At 46.2% G+C, this 20,193-nt stretch overlaps 1 protein-coding gene across 2 annotated transcripts in view; it reads left to right on the forward strand.

Annotated features, from left to right (window-relative positions):
• Window positions 1-20,193, forward strand: part of MYO5C (myosin VC) — a 1,024,918-nt gene that overhangs the window by 315,170 nt on the left and 689,555 nt on the right. For both annotated transcript variants that reach the window (XM_085644174.1, XM_085644175.1), the window contains exon 11: window positions 16,907-16,988. In XM_085644174.1, coding sequence (XP_085500300.1) covers window positions 16,907-16,988 — 82 coding nt within the window. The remainder of the gene's footprint in view (window positions 1-16,906; window positions 16,989-20,193) is intronic.

Raw genomic sequence — 20,193 nt, forward strand, 5'->3', positions numbered from 1 at the left:
GTAACACCCTATCCTGCCTTGGAAGCAGTGACAAAGGCAAGTGTACCAAATTCTAAGGCTTTGCATCCTCGGTGGATACAATGGGCCACAACACTGACGTCGCCAGACGTCACCTACATCTTTGATGCCTCATTACAGACTCAAGAGTTCTTGCAGTATGAATTTGTTCATCCGGCACCTCTGTCTTTGCGCCCGCTCGAAGAATACCATTGTGTCATATACACTGACGGGTCTGCGCAGCCCGCGATTGGATCGAAGCACGCTTACTCAGCGGCTTGCGCTATTGTCGTAGGTACATTCGTAAATGGTGAATTCCAATCTGATGCAGTGCATACGCAGTCATTGGGTGATTGTACCGCGCAATTGGCGGAGCTTCGGGCTCTAGTCCTTGCACTGGAGTTTGCTGATCCCCGGGTCACTACTCTTATAGTGAGTGACTCCTTCTACTGTGTCCAGTCCTATAATGACAATTTACATTTCTGGTCTCAGAATGATTATCGAGACACAAAAGGTAGCACAATTAAGCATAAAACGCTTTGGGTTCGAGTAGCAGACTTTAAAGACCGTCTCCCTCTCGTGAATGTTATTCACACTCTTGGTCACCAGCGACTTGGTGTCCATGCTGTCGGCAACAGCTTGGCTGACGAGGCAGCAAAAACAGCAGTGGCTACATACTTAGTGGCAGCAGTTACCAGATCAAAAAGTAAGATTGATGATGACATCTTGGCAGCTATTGCTGCTACAGAAAAGGGAGGCGATTACCCGAAGGGTTTTCCTTCTCGTTACATTTACCATTTAAGTCCTGATAATGTCCCATTAGTGAGGATTAACGACGTTGGTGACAGAATTATTCCCAACGCGGACTGCAGGCCAGCACTGATCTTGGCTGCACATGAGGGGTTGGCGTCTGCCCACGCCGGTGTGTCAGCTACAATATCTCTGCTACAACAACGTTACTGGTGGTTTGGTTTATATAAACAAGCGCGCGCTTATGTTCTTGATTGTGACATTTGCCAACAGATTAAACCTTCTACTGTTGCGCGCCCACCACAGACACAGCTGTACATCTCTAATAAGCCATTTGGTTGTGTTTATTTAGATCACTGCGGTCCTTTTTCCTCTGATACTGCGTACAAGTACATCTTGGTTGCAGTGGATTCGTGCACACGTTTTCTATGGGTATGGCCACAAAGGAGTGCTGACTCGCGGACTGTCATCAGGGATTTGCGTGTCTTTGTGGGAACTTTTGCGTGTGGTATCTTCCATTCTGATCAGGGCCCTGCGTTCGCCTCTAAGGCTTACAAGGAGGCTATGAGAAATTTGGGGGTCCTAGTCAAATTTTCGTCCCCCTACCGACCTGAGGGTAATAGTGTGGTGGAGCGAATGAACCGTGACTTAAAGCAATCATTGACAGCACGTGTTTTAGGCACAGGCCGGAACTGGCTAGCCCATTTGTATAACGTCCAACGTGCACTTAATAATCTCCCTAGAAGGTCTCTGGGTGGGCGGACCCCGTACATGATGCTCTTCGGAATCAGAATGTTTGTCCCAGACCTTGATGGTCTAGACATGGCGGCGTCGACCGCACCCTTTGACGTAGATGATCACTGTGCTGTTTTACAGACTCTACAAGAAGCCAGAGACACTCTTTCGAAGGAACATTTGCCCTCCACGTCTGAAGCTGAAGTTCAGGTTCCGGTAGTCGGCTGGCTACCCCGAGTTGGAGACCTGGTCCGTGAGAAGGTGGAGAACAAGAAGGAGTTTGGCCCCTCTTATCGTGCACCAGTTCCAGTGCTTGGAGTGCAGGGTACAAGAACAGTCATTTTACCTCCACTTCCTGGTCGCAAAGAAAACAGGTACATCTCTATTGACAATGTCAAACTTCAGCGAGTGGCCGATACTTCTTAGTATGACTCCAGCAGTTTCATGCCAGACGATGCAAAGAAATTCAATGTTGGCTCTTGCTTCTAACACCTTGCCTGAGGTTGCCATCGAGATGCAATCTGTTACTGATCCCTTGTTGATACCATCGGCTGGTGGTTTGCCCGAAGAGACTGAGTATGCTTATCCTACACGTGGTCCCTCGCCTGTTTTACAATCTACAGCACTTGGCCAGTCCCGTTTCTCTTTTGACACTAACTCATTACCCTCGAGCCCCCCATCAAACATTGCTGTTTTTTTCAGCTGGTTTAAGAGACATTTTTTGATTGCCCCTTGGACATACATCTGGTTGATGCTTTTTACCATTTTTTTGTTTATGTCAATTGGATTTGTAATAGTTTTTTTCCGTCTTGTGGATGGCCACTATCTGAGTGAGAGATCGACAATTAGACTTATCAATGGAACTTTGGCCCCCCACTCCTCGTCCCACATCATGAAAAGGGACCAGACTTTTGTGAATATTACTGCCTGGCCCGTCTTGGATGGAATCGCATGGGATGCTGTTAAATTCCAAATTCATGGACCTACAGAGGTCATTAATGTACCTAATGTATTTCGTGTTTCTATGGGTGATGTGGTTAGGCAGAACATACGTTCTGATGATTGGGATGTACACGCCATTGAATCACTGTTTTCTGATTTGAAATATTATGCCGCTTTTGATGCTGAAGATTTATATGAAAATGCGGCTAATTATGCGGAACAGTATTGTTTTCAACATTATGGCAATCACTTCCTGCATAAAGCAAATACATTTAGAAATTTTGTAAATTTTACCCAATGGGAACACTGTCCTACTCCCGCATTCGGAAGTTCACAAACCCTAGTTAACAAGTATTCTTATTTTACCGATTTCAGTGTTTCCAACCCGGCAGCGTTTTATTTTAAGGTGCTGCCTGAGTCTGCCGCAAAGGTTCGACTGACACACACAAAGTTGCTTTATTCCAAGTCCTTTATGGACGAGTTGTCAATCAAAGGTTATGATCTATGGAAGGCTACTATTGATCTAAAGTCGGTTTGGGGTTCCAGACCGTGGCAGGTTCAGGGTACAGAGGCTTTACATCGTGCCTGTCTTATACCAAATCATATTTTGTTTTTAAATTCATCTATCTTCCAAACCACCTGTTTTGGATTGGCTACTTCTAAACAATTAAAGTCACCATCTGTGCCGGATTTGGGCGCTTATCCCAATTGGGATAACCACACAGATCTATCCCTTGCTGCTTTGCAATCCTTAGTTTCAAATACGTCTTTTAATATTTCGAAATTTAGTAGTGAGGGTTGGTTAGTTTGGCAAAGCAGTTCAGACACCTGTCAACGTCGTTTTCTGGGACTGAAACCGGGGTATACTCGGGAACGCGTAGACCCTTGGTTTGAGTCGTCACATACTGTAACTACATACTCTGTGGGCAAGTTATGTCAATCTTGGCTGCGACATTCCACCTTGGCGTCTGTCAAAGTTCATTTATCACAATTACATGACAAAATAGATTTGTATGATTTTGTTAAGGGCCCTGTGGGTGGCAGAACCAAAAGGTGGGCGTATGCTATTTACAACGAAGTCTGGAAGTTGTCGCAGATTGAGGCGGCTTCCAGATTGAGAGCTATTGACCAAGCAAACATGGAGAAGGTTTTAGCCGTTATAGATAATAGCATTAACACTCTCTCTTCTAGGATTTATACATTAGATAATATTGTTTCTTCTGTTGTTGATATTGTGCATGATGATATGTCTGTGTTATATCATGGTCAAAACCAGTTGCGTTCTGTTATGCAGTTTGCATGGACATTACAGACGTTGAAGGCAGGGAGAGTCCCTTGGGACTATCTGAACACTACATCGTTATTCCTTCCCTTTAACCTTACTGACAAGCAGCGATTTATGTCCATGAAGGATGCAACATATTCATTGTTACATATTGAAATGTTAGAACCGTTGCCTTTCTCTGTAGCGGAGATCAATTCAGCTACGTGGTTAGTACACGGATTGATAACTCTCCCTTTCGCGCTTTTTAAGTTTACATCTTGTATGAAACATTATGCTTTGGGTAGATATGAACCGCTGGGCACAGCTTTCATACATGAGGTTTGGTCCCTCCCCTTTACGTATAGATGTACGAGGGACGGAACTGAAGTTTATTTGAAAGGCGAGGAATGTACCACGACACCAGACCATTCCTTGGTCTGTAGGCACATTCAATTACACGGCGCATGCAATGTACAAGCCCCGAACTTGGCCTGCGTCCTACGAGGTATCCCAGTGCCTGTGATTACGCCTTCTTTCACGCTGCTTGCAAACGGTAGTTATTTAATTTTGAATAATGAAGCTTGCTGCGGGATGTTAGTGGGAATCCCGTACATAGTAACTGTCTCGCAGAAAGTTGTCTGCTGCAATAATGTTCTCTTTCCACCCCCGCATGGGCGGCTGGATGTTTCTATCTGGCCTTCGATTCCAACCTTGAAAGCAGAGTTCAACAAGTTGAGCAGAATAAGAGCTCTATTGTCCCAAAAAGAGGTGCCATTGACTTCTTCTCGTGAAACATTTGTCCTTCACGTTGCTAATACGCGCACTGAGGTACAGGCGCTTCTGAATACTGACCTCCCCCTACATTTCGGCACTTTGATCCAAACTATTTTTAATGCCTCATCCACGACCGGCCTGGCTCATTTTTTTAAACTTGTGGGCTCGGGTCTCGTGACCTCTTTCAAAACTATTTTTGGTGTGATTCCGGCATTTTTTCATTCACTTTTCTCGAGCATCTTTGGAGGTGTTCCGCTGCTTCTGGCGCTGGTGGCAGGTGTGCTGCTTTTACTTTTCATACTCCGGAATGGCTGCTCCTTCTGTGCCACACGAGCGCCTGTCCCGCCTGCATCTTCTTCGTGATAGGATGCTTGACTTTTATGGAACTCTGCCGTTGGCGACCTTAAGCCTGGCATATGGATTATCCTTCAGGTATTCCTACTTCACCTGCGTGCAGCCTGTATTTCACTGCCTGGATTGTCCCTTTGAATGGCCTTTGGATTTGTGCTTGACCAACCTGGTGTCTCCGGTGCCGGATTTCGATCGACTGATGAGGCCCTTAGTGTCTCACGAGTTGGCCTGTTCTGGTGTCCGGATTGTGGCCTGTGGTGCGGCGCATGGTATCCTGGGTAATTGGGACATCTCAACAGCTGCCTACAACTTCTTGGCTATGAGCTATTTGGAGGAACATTCCGGGTGCCCTCTGATCGTGCTAGAGGCTCCGATGGTTGAAGAACACGTATGTTCCTTTTCGTTGATGGATTGGATGGCTGAAACTTTCAGTGGACCTGCAAACGATTTTTTGTTGGAAGCAGTGGCCACATATGCTGCCTATACATTCATGGATTAACTGGACAGTCGTCCTTTGCGCCTGTGCTACTGGACAGCACTCTAGCGCAACATTTCTTCTTTTCTTTCTCCTTTTTCCTGATGGTCGTTTTGAGTTTTTTTTTTTTTTTATACTTCCATTTTTTTCTTTCACAATCCCTGGTTTATATTTTTTGTAGTTTCGGACTTTGGCGCGTTCTGAAACTCTGCATTGGTTACGCCTTGTTCTGCTCTGACGAAACTGAACTCTGCGTTCTCTCTTTTCTTGCCTATTAAATAGTGCTTCGATCAAGGGGGCGTGTAGTGAGTTCTTCCTGAATACGTACATACATTGTTAAGTTAGCATAACCACGTTAAATGTTAGAAAGCCATCTTTCTGCTTTTGCACACGGTACTGCGTTTACATGTTATTTCTTAAATAAACTGCTGACTCGAGACTTGCTTCACACGAGAGCAATCTGTTGTTACCATCCCAAGCTCTGCGCAGCGACCTTGGTCTGTACATGGTGTGACAAACAGTCTGGATTATTACACAATGCATGTTTTCCACTCTAGGTTGATCGACCCACTATTTAGCCATAACACACGCGCAGCTGCACATACCTGAAAGTTGGTGCTTTTAATATCACAGACATCATGTTTATTATTCAGACCGAAGACGAGCCTTCCTGCGCGAAGACTCCTGATGCTCCTGTGATGTGATTTCACTAAGCTGATCTTTGAGGTATGGGGTCCCCTATTCAAGCCTAAGAGACCTTCTATTAGCATAATAATAATATTAGCTTCTTAGTAAAGGGAAGGTGGTAGTATCCACTGTCATTATAATATGATTACCCCGTTTATATTCTATGGTATTGTAACTATGTTGCTGGTTTTGGTATTAATCATTTGTCTGCTTGTATTAGCCAAAGTACTGCATCTTAGGACACGTGGTCTATAAAAATAAACTCTTTTTATTTACACCGTGTCTCTGTTGATTATTGTTGTGGACTGATGTGAGAATAATATACGAACAGGTATTTCCGATTCCCACCATTCCTGAGTATGTACTGAGTCGCGTGTTCTGGGTTGTCTTTTCATTGGGACCGCCGAGCTAAATCTCGGATAACAAATGGGACACTTATGCTAGCCGGATACTGGGTTCTGGGTTCTGAGGTGAGTTTCTGGTACACCACAACTCACTGAGGTCCTGGGGTTCTACGCATAGTTCTGTGTATAAGCAGAATCCCTGCAACATTGTGACTTTAAATTGTGAGTCGAGAGACACCAGACTTGAAATATCCATCTTTTCCCAATTGGAAATTACAATTGGTAATCCCAATGTTAACCTATGGGAGAGATAGGCCGTGCAGTTGTCAAAAATGAATTTAAGAGTTTTTCTCTACCAGGGTATATAAAACTTAAAAGTACATGACCAACTTTTTAAATACTTTGCACCCTGCCCTTAGGGTTGACCAGGGCGTGCCTGAGAAGTGACTTGTATGTATTAAAAAGGAAGGTTTGGGCCTGGCAAGAGGATTGACTTGCTAGATCGAAATGGCTGTTTAAACCTGCACACAGGCTTTGCAATGGCAGGCTGTAGACATGTTTAAAAGCTACTTAAGTGGGTGGCACAATCAGTGCTGCAGGCCCACGAGTAGCATTTAATTTACAAACCATGGGCACATGTAGTGCACTTTACTAGGGACTTATAAGTAAATTAAATAGGCCAGTTGTCGATATGACAATGTTATCATGTTGCAGGGAAAGAGCAAATGCACTTTAGTACTGGTTAGCAGTTGTAAAGTGCCCAGAATACTAATGACTGAAAAAATTAAGTCACCTAAACAGGAGATCAGAAGGCAAAAAAGTAAGGAGAAACCACGGCAAGGATGTCAGGTCTAACACCCAATGGTTAAATGACCCGAGTGGATCCTCAGAGTGTGGCACTAACAGTGAGTTTATCGGAGGCTCAGCTTACGGGAAATCCTTACTGAGAAGAATATGCCTGAGGCCTGGATGAGAAAGAAAGCGGAGGAGCCAACTGTGCTGGCCATGTAATGGCTCTAAGAGGGGGGTGGATGCCTCCTGACTGCGGTGATGAGCGGCACAGAGGAGCCCCCCTATCCTCCCTCCTGCATGCAAGACGGGTGGCGATAAGACTACCGGTTAAAGTCAGTGGCCGGAGTTGTCATCTGCCCTGAGAGACGAGCTGCAGCCATTGCTGGGTGGGACCTCCTGCATGAATTTGATCACCAGAGATCAGCCGTTCTAAAACACCCACCCTGATTCGGTGGTCCCTCATAAGAATAACAGCGGACAACTTCAGTGGCGGGGCTGATGGCGGGGGGGCGCATCCCTTCTTTCCACATGTAGTGTGAGGTGTGCAGAGCCCGGACTGGACTGATATTAGCTGCAGCTTGAGTCACACTTGCTGGGGAAACAAATAGTGGCCTTTGTTGAATGGGCCTCTTGAACATACCTGATTGCTGGTGGCCAGCCGGATGGGGAGCACCCAGTCTGCCCCTTTGGTCCTGTGCAGAGAGTACTAGATACTGCAGGGTCCTGGAGAAGGTCCCTGAAAGAAAAACTCTGCTGGGCCATCTGCTTGACGTGAAGACACAGAAACAGCATAAAAATTGGTGAGGCGACTAGCCTGAGTGATGTGTGAGTGATGTGTGAGCGGTGGCAGTGCATGTACTTTCCCAGAATGCCACGTAGCAGGAGCATACTGAAGGGTGATGAGCATCCGCGTTGCCCTGGTGGTTCCATTACTAAGCTGCATAATCGAGCCGCTCAGTATAGGCTGATTGGTCTATGTATCTGGTGTCATCCAATTGGCCGGCCTGTATGAATATACTGGGGCGAAGAAGAAGCCATAGCGGTGGCCTTTCCATCAAAGGCAATGCACCACAGCAAGAAGCCCACACCTGTCTTCCAAACTAGAGACTGTCTGCTGCCACCTGTTGGGAAGTTGACCTGATCCCCCCAGGAGCCCGTGCCAAGTGACTAAATCTAATGCGGTTGATCATGTGAGACAGGTGCTGCCTTGACCACCTATAGCACCTCCTTTGTTGGCCACATTGCGGTGATTAGTAGTATTGGACTGGGCAGCTGCACTTGGCAATCCTAGGTATGCACAAAGTAATGTTGAGCTCTAACATGCTGGCCTAGCAATATGGCATGAGACAAACCTTTGCCTCAGCGGGTTAACAAAAAATTGATAAGTACACCAAAAAGGCACTGCCAGCAGAGGAGGCAGGTGTGATGGGAGGGGGATAGCTTGTGTCTGAAGCATCACATATGGCCTCTATCCTACAAGCTATCCAGAACCTCAAGGACACTATGGAGGGCAAAATAGGGAGCTGAATGTGGACCCATTCCTAATTCGGCAATGCAGAACACCGTCAACAGAGTTACGGAGGTGGAAGGTAGTGTACGAGACTGAGGACACGGTGAAGTTGCAGGAGGCCCAGCTTTTACCCCTTCAAAGAATGGTGAACTAACTAGAGGCCAAAGCAGAGGACGCGGAGGGTAGGTCATGACGTAATACCTTACGAATTGTGGGCCTTCCAGAGGGAGCGGAAGGCACCACATTGATGAGATTCTTCACTGACTGGCTAAATAGTTGGGTTCCAGCGGGCGAAATCTTGCCCTGCTTTCTAGTAGAAAGAGCGCATTGAGCCCTTGCTGTGAGCCCCCCAATGGGATCTCTACCAGATCCCTTCATTGCTCGCATCTCCAACTCTCTGTCTAGTTTATACTGCTCTCTTCCATCAGGGCCCGGTGCACCTGCTAACGGCTTTCCACTGGTACACCCATAATAGACATCTAAGGTCCGCCTCTCTCAGGAAGGTGGAGATACTGAGATTTCGTAAAGACAGTTTGAGGTGGGGCGAGCCTTTCGGGTCGCTGCTGCCAAGCTATGCAATACTCTTTCCACCCATATTGCTAGTCTTTCCTCCCATGTCGCCTTTGGCAAGCAGCTGAAAACCTCTCTCTTCTCCTTTCATGATGCTAGTTATGGTAATCTCTCCAGTAGTGGCTCTTCATCAGGTAGAGCTTTGACACCCTCGGGTATAAAGCGCTTTACAAATCTCTCAAAATACAAAATAAATGTGGACCATGACGAGGTGCGCCCTCACCTTTCAATCCTCCCAAGTGACCATTTTCCCAGACTACACTTCAAAGGTTCAGCAGCAAAGGCCAACCTTCCAGGACGTTAAACAAAAGATGACAGCCATGAACATCCAATATCTGCTCTTATCTCCCGCGCAATAAAAAGTCATTTTTCAGGACAAGACCCTGTTCTTTGACACTCCAGAGGCCACCTGGTTCCGGGTGGAAGATCAACCCAATCTGTGTGGCCGAGGCTCTCCCCCTGCAAGAGGGCTGTAAGGGGAAGTGGGTGGGGTGGCAGGGGGACCGCGGGAAAATGGAATACAGCCTCAAGATGCAGGACTCGAAGAAGAGATCGGAGAGTCCGCTCCCTGGACATGGAAAGGCCCCTGTCAGAGAAGTTGGTCCCAACAGTGGAGACAGACCTTCCACCTGCAATTGATACAGTCGACCCTCTTAAGTCCAATAAGAAGTCTCTTGCATGAAGCACATTTACGTGACTCGTAAAGTATCAGTCTAGCTGCTATAATGATGCATGGTGGCAAATAGCGCAGGTTGGTGATTCACGCCCTGGTTATGATTTACTGTTTTTATATTTTGCTATGGCTGTGGTTTGGGTTTGGTGGGGGGATTGAACAGAAGGGGAGGTATACATCTCAGGCTAACCCAGTTGGCTACTGTCCCTAGTTGCATCGTGACAGGTACTTCCACTTATTGAAGTTTGGCATAGGGGTATCTTTGTTTTGATTTGTTTCTGACACGCACATTACCGCTTAAGATGGTCCCACATGCAGTTCACAAATGTAGAGAACTGACACAAGCGAATTTGTTAACATTCCCTCCACCAAATGGCTGACACAGCACGACCTAGTTCCTTGGGTAAGCTCACTGTTCTCTTGTGGAACTTCGATGGCCTACTAGACCCAATTAAAAGGGGGGCAGTACTGAGGGCAACGCATAAGACCAACACCGACATACTCATGTTGCAAGAAACCCATCTGATGGGTAAACACAGTCCCTTTTTGACTCAGCAAGGCTTCTCTTAGGCATACCATTCGACATTCATAGAGAATTGAGAGGCGTAGCCATTTTAATCCAAATGCATGTCCCGCTGGTTGTAACCCAGTATGGCATGATCAACTAGGGAGATACGTGGTGGCGACTGGGACCTTGCAGGGCACTCTGATATCCCTGATTTGTGGGTATGGTTCCCCTTCCTTGACATTGGAGTTTATCAGCACACTGAGTCGTATCGTCCTGGAGCTGCCGGTGACTCAGTGGATTATAGGTGAAAACCTCCATGGGGTCAATGAGATGGATCGCTCCTCAGCAAGAATGATGGCCAGACCGCACCCAACAATCCTGGCTACCTTCCTGAAAATTATAACTTTAATAGATGTATAGCGGGCACATCACCCGGTAGAACAGTGCGATACCTTTGTTTTAAATGTGCATAGATAATTTTCTTGCCTAACCACTTTCTCATACTCAAGTTAGAAGGGCATAGAGTACTCAATGTCAAATTCTGGTGAGGGGATTTTCTGATCTCTCGGCGGGGTGGCGCCTGAGCCAGTGGTTAAGAGATGGAGAGTTTCAGGAGTCATGTGGGCAGATGACGGAGAGATACTTACAAGAAAATGACGTTTCAGTAGAATCCCCGGGTGGCCTCTGGGTGGCTCTAAAGGTTACCTTGAGGGGTGAGATAATCATTTACAATAACAGAAAGAAGGGACGTACTCAGCAGGTGGTGTCAGACTTGGAGCTGTATCACAGATATGGTGCTTTGAGGGGCTCAGGGATCCTACCTATGTCCTTCAGGGCTTGATGATGGGACAAAACTGCCTCTTTCATTTTCTGTACAAAGGCAAATTACCACAGACACTGCCTGCAGCCACCCGGGTGGTGCTTTGCACCTGGAGGGAGGCTGCGAAAGCCACTGGATGGGAGCTTCGACTTACACTGGAGATCCGCTGTGGAAGAAGACTAGATTTCCCCAGGGGTCTGTGCTCCGAGGCTTTGATAAGTGGGACACTATAGGCATTTTGGGAGAGACGTTGAACAACAACTCTTTGAGCTGCAGATACAGTACCAAATGCATTGTGCCCAATGTTTTCAGTACCTCCAGCTCCGACATGCGATTACATATACATATGGTCCAGTGACTTGGGCCTGCTAGAAGACAACTGCTTGCGATGAAACACAGTGGCAGGGGATTTATTACATACCTTGTGGACCTGTCCAGCTTTGGCTCAGTTTGGCTCACTTCTTGTAGGGAGTATCGGGGACCCTTGATGTGGTATCACTTTGGAGGATTGCCAGAGAGCCAAAATCGGTTTTGTTACACATAATAGATGATGTGGGAGGAAACAGACATAAAATGTCACTGTTGTGGCTGGGCTTACTGATTGTAAAATGGTACATTGCAAGGGCCTTTTGAAGCAATCAGTCAGTAGCGGCTGCTACCAATCTGGAGTGGTTGGGCAGGGGCGGGGGGTTGGAGGTTTGCGGATAAGAAATGAAAAAATAAAAAATACATACATGGGCCTGCCGGCTGCCACCTCTCCTCCATCCTCTTCCTCCTGTCTTCGCCAGCAGCAGGAAGCTCCCAGGCTCCCCAATCACAGCGTTGTGATTTGTCTGAGCGCCCAACCACGGCGCTCAGACGGGGACTGGGAGGCTTTGAATGTTCCTCATCAGACTGTGTAAAGGAAGTCTGGTGGGGAAGATGCAAAGTGTATAGGACTGCTTGGCCAGCCTAAGCAGGCCGGCCAAGCAGTCATGCCCATTTAAGGAGTGCAAACCACTCCTCTCCCTGCTCTGGCAAGCCCTGCCCAGAGAGCCACTGACTTCAATAGGAAAAACAAAATGATAATAACGATACGTTATCATTTTATTTTTCCTTTTGATCAGTGGGCGACACTGAGCTGCAATCAGCATCCCCTTCCCTTGAGACCTGGGCAACAGGAATGGACTAATGCATGGGTCTAGAACGCCCGGTATACTTGCCCCGGCCATGCCCACAAAAGTACCACAAAATATGGAAAGACTGGGCTGGATCTCGTGAGATACATATCGAACCATGCCCGGCACTTCATACTTTTGAGGCAACATAATGTTGGGTGTTGGCAGGAGGGATTCATGTCTGCATTAAAGTGTCCCTGTTTGACATAGCGTGGGAAACGAAACTATGATATGATGAGGATCAAGTGTGCAGTGACCAGGATTTTCTGTGGCAAGTTTGGTTTGTACTTATAGCAAAATCTTATAATGAAAGGTTTTATCCCAAAAAGAAAATCAGGGCGAGTGGGTGGGGGGGGGAGGGGGGAGCTTCATGGAAGAGGTCGGATGGGGTGTACCAGCTAATATGGTGATTAATTTAAGCGAAGAATGAGCGAGGGGTGATTAAATTTAAATTTTTTTCTTCTGGAGTTGAAAAGGGAAACTCTCTGTGAGGGTTTGACCCTTTTGGTAATGTCTGAGGGATAGGCCCACTAATGTTGCTCACTGTTTTCCATTATGTGAGTGTAGCTTTTCAACAAGCATGCCCTGATTAACAAACGGGCCCTATCTTCCATGCCTACAATGCAAGTAGTCAGAGTAGTCAGTGAGTACATTTCCTTTCGATGACGGGCATTTAAAAAACGCATCCATTTGTGCCTCTAATTCAGAGGTAGATAAGAACAGCTGTTCACCAGCACTCCATCCTTCTGTTGGTGTAAGAGATGCACAATGCAAATAATTGTGCCCTGAGCACACTGCCCTTTCTTTTGTTCCACTTTTGCATAAGAACCCGACTGGTGCAGGGCTAGGGTTGCTCGGGGAAGGACAGGAGTTGGCATATGTCTTTGTGATTAACATGCGACAGCAGTATTCTTGAATCATAACCATAACTAAAAATGTATGCAGAGACAGTTTTTAGTATACTACGTAAGTTGTGATCATGCCACATATATGCGCTTTAATTTAAGTGTGCTTTCCTCCTGTCTCTGTTTTCATTTGTAGAACTAGCACAAAGGCGACCACTTGACAGGCTTAGCAGGAGAAATGTTCAAAAAGAAAAAATTATAATTGTGTTGAAATTATTTTGAGTAACAAGAAAAAGTGATCAGGCAGGAAGCAGAAAGAAATGAAAACCCCAAACTTCACATTGTGTTCGAAATTGAGATATTTTCACATGAATTCCCATTTTTAAGTTGCTAACCTCATTTTCTTCAGCAGTGCGAGAATGGGTGCAGGTTTTGCTCATCTGGGAACATCTGCTTGTAAAAATGCTTTACACTAAAGAACAAGCAAGTTTAAGCTATTGACATTGTAAATGATAATGCTTTTTATTTAAGTTTTAAAAACCAAAACATAAATAAAGGCATTGTCATTAACTCAAACTTGCGTAAATGCGAGACCTATTGCATTGCAAATGCTCGTTTTTGTGAAGGCAGGGGTATACAATCTGCAACTTCACTGGACCCTGAGCACAAATAAATTGCAAACATTCTGGGTTGAGTTTGATGATGGTCACAGGGTTTTATATACACGTCTAGAATAAAAGGTTTTCTATTTTTATTCCAGAATTATTGTTCTCGCACCCAAACAGATCGGAGGGGGTAAAACGAGAAACTGGAGAACATTCTAGATGACCTCATGGTTGTACACTGTTACAAAATCTACATTTGTGGATCAGTCAATATGAAAAGTCATAACTTGGAGCAATTCAGTCTAATCTCGCACACAAACTTTGTTCTTGTTTTTTTATTTATTTACAAGAAAGACTCTTGCGCTCCCTAGTTTAAGGATATTAATTCTGCAAAGATTTGGAATAAGTTATAGGGCCTTTTCCAAAACTTTTTATATTCAAGCTGCACTGCAGATGTTGTAAGAAGAAATGCCACAAAATTCATTGGAGAAATCAAACAAATATCTGGGAGGAAAAAAAAGTCTTTTGTGTTCAAAATTTGAACATGGGATCTGTAGACTCACTCCCAGGTTTACCACCTGTCTTGGGCTAGACTGGATTAAATAAAAGCTCTATCAAAGTTTACACGGGAATTACAACATGTGATACTCTTTTCTAGCTCCATTCTGTCCCCATGCCAATGTACACAAAATTGTGCAGGATCTAACTTTAGTTTCCTGCAGCCAGTGCAGGTCAGAGTGAGCTTTAGATCCTACAAGTCATGGGTCCACAGTACTTAGCTTTACATCTGATAGCAAACAAAGAACTCAAAACCACTGGTAGACTCCTCGCACCTGCCACTTTAGATCATCTTCAGATAAAACGAAGAAGAAATTTAGAAAAGGCAAAAGTCTAAACAGATTATTATACCCACTGACAAAATGAAGCTCATAGTAACACAAAAAATAAACATTATGAACTTCCAAAACCTGCAGCGGGGTATTAACATTCACATATTTATGTGCTCTGTAACGTCAGGTTACAAACTTATGAGGAAAAGACCTGACTTGCATAATACGCTGACCAAATCTGCAAAATATAGATTAAACAACAGTTGTGCTGTCCTTTCAATTAACACACATAAACAAAGCACCCTTCAAGTTAATGGTGCCAGCAAGAACCCCAACGTTTTCCTCCCCCCCCACAAAATTGAATCTATCCACTTACAATAAAACATTTAGAAAATGTATAAATAGGCACAGAGCAGGCGGCTGTATTGTTGAAATCCATCAAACCTGAATGCTTACCCAAAATAAATAATGAAAAAAGAACAAATTGACTGCATAATTCTGTTTTTATGTTTACTCCTACTGATAAATCTGTAACGGTAGTGTCCTTGATTTTCTGATTTTTAAGACTATGCAAAGACGCTCTAGCCATCGTGGTTGCATATTTCACAGCCATCGAGGTCGACATTATGAGAACAACACATTCCATTTACCCACATCGTGCTTATTGTTGTGAAGTGGATGGGTCTCTCAAGAGTCCTTCATTTAGACTTTTCGATCCTAATGTGCTTAGTTATTACTATTAAAGTAAACGTCGATAAAACATTATGGCTAATGCAATCAATGGATAGTAGTCGTGATACTGTAAAGCAAACTTAAAAGTAATACTGTAGACCAGCCTTAATGTGGAGAGCTCATTTCTCTCTATCTCTCTATTAACCCCACAGCCCTGGAGGAACTGCTGAAAGTTGAGTCACAACGAGCGAAATAGCACTGGCTTCAAGGACAGTGTGAACTACCCCAGCTTTCAAACGCTTGCCCAATTCCCAACACCCAGTGCCTCGGAGTGCGCCATTAGCTTACCATACGGTTCCACAACATCTTAGCTCACACTTGACTGGACTTCAATTAAGGAAAACCTACTCGCACAGTCCTAGCAAGGGCACCTACAGAAAGGAAGCGGAAGTAGACAAGTTACTAAATTCGCTCCTGCGCAACTACAGCAGTCATACACTATTTACTATATTCGGGAGTCGCGTCTTGAAAATCAGCCTTCTCAAGGACAGGCAACTTTGTATTTGTTTCTATTTCTATACTTGATGATATCGGATGGTTAAATTACATACTTTGTGCCTGACTAAACAAGCATTTGCAATGCAATAGGACTCGCACCTACGCGAGACCTATTGCATTGGAAACGCGAGTGCGGGCGGGCGAGAAGGCGTGAACGGCAGTGGGGGGTGGGGGGACGAGAAGTCGTGGACTGTGGGAGGGGATTGGGGGGGAGACAGGGAAGAAAATAGTGTTCGGAGTAAAGGGGCCAGTAGCCATGGAAGGATACAAATGACGACATGGCTGTCATGAGGATGGACTTACAAGCCTAAAACCAATGAAAAAGATAGGCAGGGATGTGGGCGGAGCTTCCACGCTATACTGAATACTCCATGCCTCGCAAAGCGAGCAGCACATGTGCCGCAACGCTAGGCTCGACCTAAAAAGGTACATTAAAAAATTGTGGAAAATAAAAACATATGATGAGCCAGAATACAAACCCTACAACTAGATCCAAGACTTCTTTCAGAATATAATAATACAACGCGGTTGTGCGTTCAATTCCTTAGGATTGTTGTAAACACTGTAAAATTAATTGGGAAATCTATGAAAAGTTTGATGAGATATGTTAACTACACCATTGTAGGACAATCAGTTGTTTGAAAGAGAAAATGTTGGCAACATGAAAGAGACATACCAATTTGTGTGATCTATTTTCCAGTGATATAACCACTTTTAGGGAATACGTGCCTTGCTCCTCATTGGTTTATTCAGAAATACATTACAATCATGTCTACAGTAGCAGCCATTCATTAACTAAAGAGAGCTCCAGTCCATTGTTCTATTTTGCATGCCTTTCTGGCAGTGAACTATTTTTTTGTCCTTTGAAGTTGATCTCTAGAATTCACGGTGGTCTGGTGCCATAATGCTATTTTTCTGTCTCATGACTAATTTGTTTGCAAGTTGCTAAAAGTTATGTGTGCTTTACTTGTGGTTTGCTAGCTGCATCTGTAAATTGATAAGTGTGGTCGATTTCATTATTAATAACTTTGATATCTTTTTTTTCAGCTTTGAAACATTTGAAGTGAATAGCTTTGAGCAGTTTTGCATTAATTATGCAAATGAAAAACTTCAACAGCAATTTAATATGGTATGTTGCTCCAAGTTTCGCCTAAGTATTTATTTTGTTCAGTAGGATGCAATTTTACTCTCAAGAGCCTATGGCAACGATGATTGTTAAAATAGTTACATAACATAAGTAAAAGATCCAATGAGCTATTTTAACTTCCAGACAGCACTATCATTTGTTAATGGTCATTTGTAGGAACCCAATGATGGAGACAGAGCCAGTGAATTACCTCCTCAGCTCCTTCCTCATCTGTTTTGTCACTTGACTATAGGGCATATTCACAAGGATGTATCACCGAGTTAACGGCATTTTATCGCAGCCAATGTTGCGATAAACTTATTGCCCCAATCACAAGCTGGTGTTAACAGCCCACAGCACCAGTATACCCGCGATAGCAGCAGCAAAAACATCGCCACAGATGACCCCCACAACAATCGCTAATGAGATGCAGAGTAGGCGTTCCTGTGCGAAAAGCCACGACAACACCACACCTCAACATTCTCAACGACCAGCCAGATCGGCGATAAGAACACAAAACGGGCGAGAAGGCGTTTTAGCACCCGGAAACTAACACCTGCTCAGACCTGGTGCAAAGTCGGACAACAGCCTGCACCACAAAAGGGAGCCCAGCCCACAGCCACATCGGAAGGGCAACAGATGCCTTGGAGCCACTGGTCATGCGGCCCGGACACCCAACTCAAGAGGGCCACAAAACACACCACCACCATCCCAGGACCTCAACCCCCACCCGGAACACCCCCCCACAACTCCCCCAGGACCACCACAGAGGCAGCGCAGACAAAGACAGCCGGCCCCTAGGAAACGCACCAGCCTCACAGACCCAACACCTGACAATGTCATTGCCCACTACAAGCTCAAAAAGACAACCATCCTATGCATCCTGACCATCATCGCCCAACAGGCCGATGGCACCAACACAGCGGACATCCAACATCCCACCCCACACAAAACTGCTGGCTGTGCTGCACCTGTTGGCCCCTGGTGCCCCCAACCAACACCCGCCAGAGTCGGAGGAGTCAGCCACATCCATGTCCCTCACACCTGTCCTGGACATCACCATCAGCCTGGTACCCAAGTCCCTATAGGTCCGACACAATGCGCAGGATCCGCTAGAGACCAAGCAAGGACCATATGCCATAGCTGGATGCACACACATGTTGGGGGCAATCCACAGCACACGTCATACCTGTGCCCCCTGGTGACACAGCACACAATCACTGCAACAGAAAGCGCACATCTCACATCAAATGTGCAGGCAACATCCCAACACTGTGGAGCCTCCACCAATGTCGCCTCCAAATACCCAGCCAGTGTGCATGATACCTCCAGCCTCCGACAGTCCATCAGCAACCAGCGTTCCCAGGATGGCACAGACCCTTGGCAAGTTCCAAATGAATAACCCACTCACCTCAACTCCACAACCATGCAACTCACAACTCTGGCAATGCACATGTCACAAAATCGCAACCAACATGCAAAACAACATGCCCACACACCAGACACGACAGAACAACTCACAATGGTAACCTGGGCAAGCCGTGAACATGAGCCATCAACGGCATGGCACCCCAGCTACACAATAGCTGAATGTGGGAAGAGATGGCAACCAGGCATATGTGAAGGAGGCAGGAGAACCATGATTGGCAAAGTACACAATGCCAAGAGAGGCGGAGATGTGCTGGACAGACCGCAGTATTCAGAACACACCCATATCCATGGCGACATACACCTCTGGTGTATGGAGTGTAGTGGACAGTGGACGCAACCATGTCACCCCAACCAGTGGGGAAGTTTGCGGAAATGTTGCCTATTACGTCCCCCTTGTAAGTGTGAGCGGAGTGGGATGGCCCGGCGTATGCCAGGCCAGCGTAGGGGTGTGAATAAAAATCATGTAGTCCTGGGCGTGGTCCTCTTCCCGAAAGCCCAACGTCTCTGCCAGGGCGGCGCCTCTCACCACGCCACGAGGCCGACGCCATCCTTGTGAGCGGAGTTGCCTACGATCCTGTGCACCTGCCATACCCTTCCCACTGGACCCCGAACCCATCAGGCCCGCCCCTGCGCAGCCAGGCCACACTGATCACCTTCCGACACCAGTGTGTGTCAAGGAGGGTCCACCACGTGCCTACGCAAGCTCCAAGCCCGAGGCCCGCGACCTTGGCAGCCTCCTCAGACCATCACGGCCTCAACGACGCAGACCGGCTTTAGTCCTTTCTCGTTGACATATCGATGTACTCTACTGCCGCCTCCGGCCTACTCCACGGTGACGTAGGTCACACATTTGGAACTGAGTCTTGATTACACAAGGGCAGAGTACATATGTTCATTGCAGATTTTATATCAGTGTACTCCCTGAGATGTAACTCTGTGCATGGCATTCTTACGACACATGTCTGTTGTCCCCTGCTGAATACTGCCTTCGGCTCACACTACGGACAAGTAGGTCACACATTTGAAACTGAGTTTTGATCATACATTGTCCGTGTACGCACAATAATGAAGCTTCTACTTCACTGTACTCCCTTCGGTCAGGTGGTAGCAACCATGTGCATAGCATCCCAACAACACATGGCTGTGGGCCCTTGCTGACTGCTGCCCCTGGCCTACACTATGTCGAATAGGTCACACACATTTTCGAATTCAGCCTTCATTTATTTATGGCTGACTTGATGTCATTGTACAGGCCTCATCGCAGACTGCCTCCCCTTTCAGCCCCGGTGCCACTATCTCTATTCCCCGAGACCCATGGACACATTCTGGTTGGACTTTGGTGGCGACTGAGTCTTGGGGTTGTCGTTGCCATCATGGCGGTGATACTGACTTTGTGGCAAAAACGAGGCTGTGGCATTCCACCCCTCCATTTGCTGCTTCATGACAGCTACCACCCACTGCATCATGCCCTGGAGGACACCTTCAACTGTCCCCCGCAACCCAATGCAACATACACCTCGGACATTGATGAGGACCCGCTCAGGTCGCATGGCCCAAATGACTGCACCGCAAGTCACCGTCCCGTGGCTGGGTGCCTGTGCCAGCCGCAGTGCATCCGGGGCCACTAACTCTGTGCTGGTCATGTCCGGGACCCCTTCTTCTGAGATATTGGATGGCCTCCGAAGCGATGGCCTTGGGGTCATCAATGCCATGTGTCTGTGACCCTGTGCTGTCCGCAGCCTCCGGCCTCAACTACGGCCCACCAGGACTCGCACAT

Source organism: Triturus cristatus, chromosome 3_1, assembly GCF_964204655.1.
Source record: "Triturus cristatus chromosome 3_1, aTriCri1.1, whole genome shotgun sequence".
Lineage (NCBI taxonomy): Eukaryota > Metazoa > Chordata > Amphibia > Caudata > Salamandridae > Triturus > Triturus cristatus.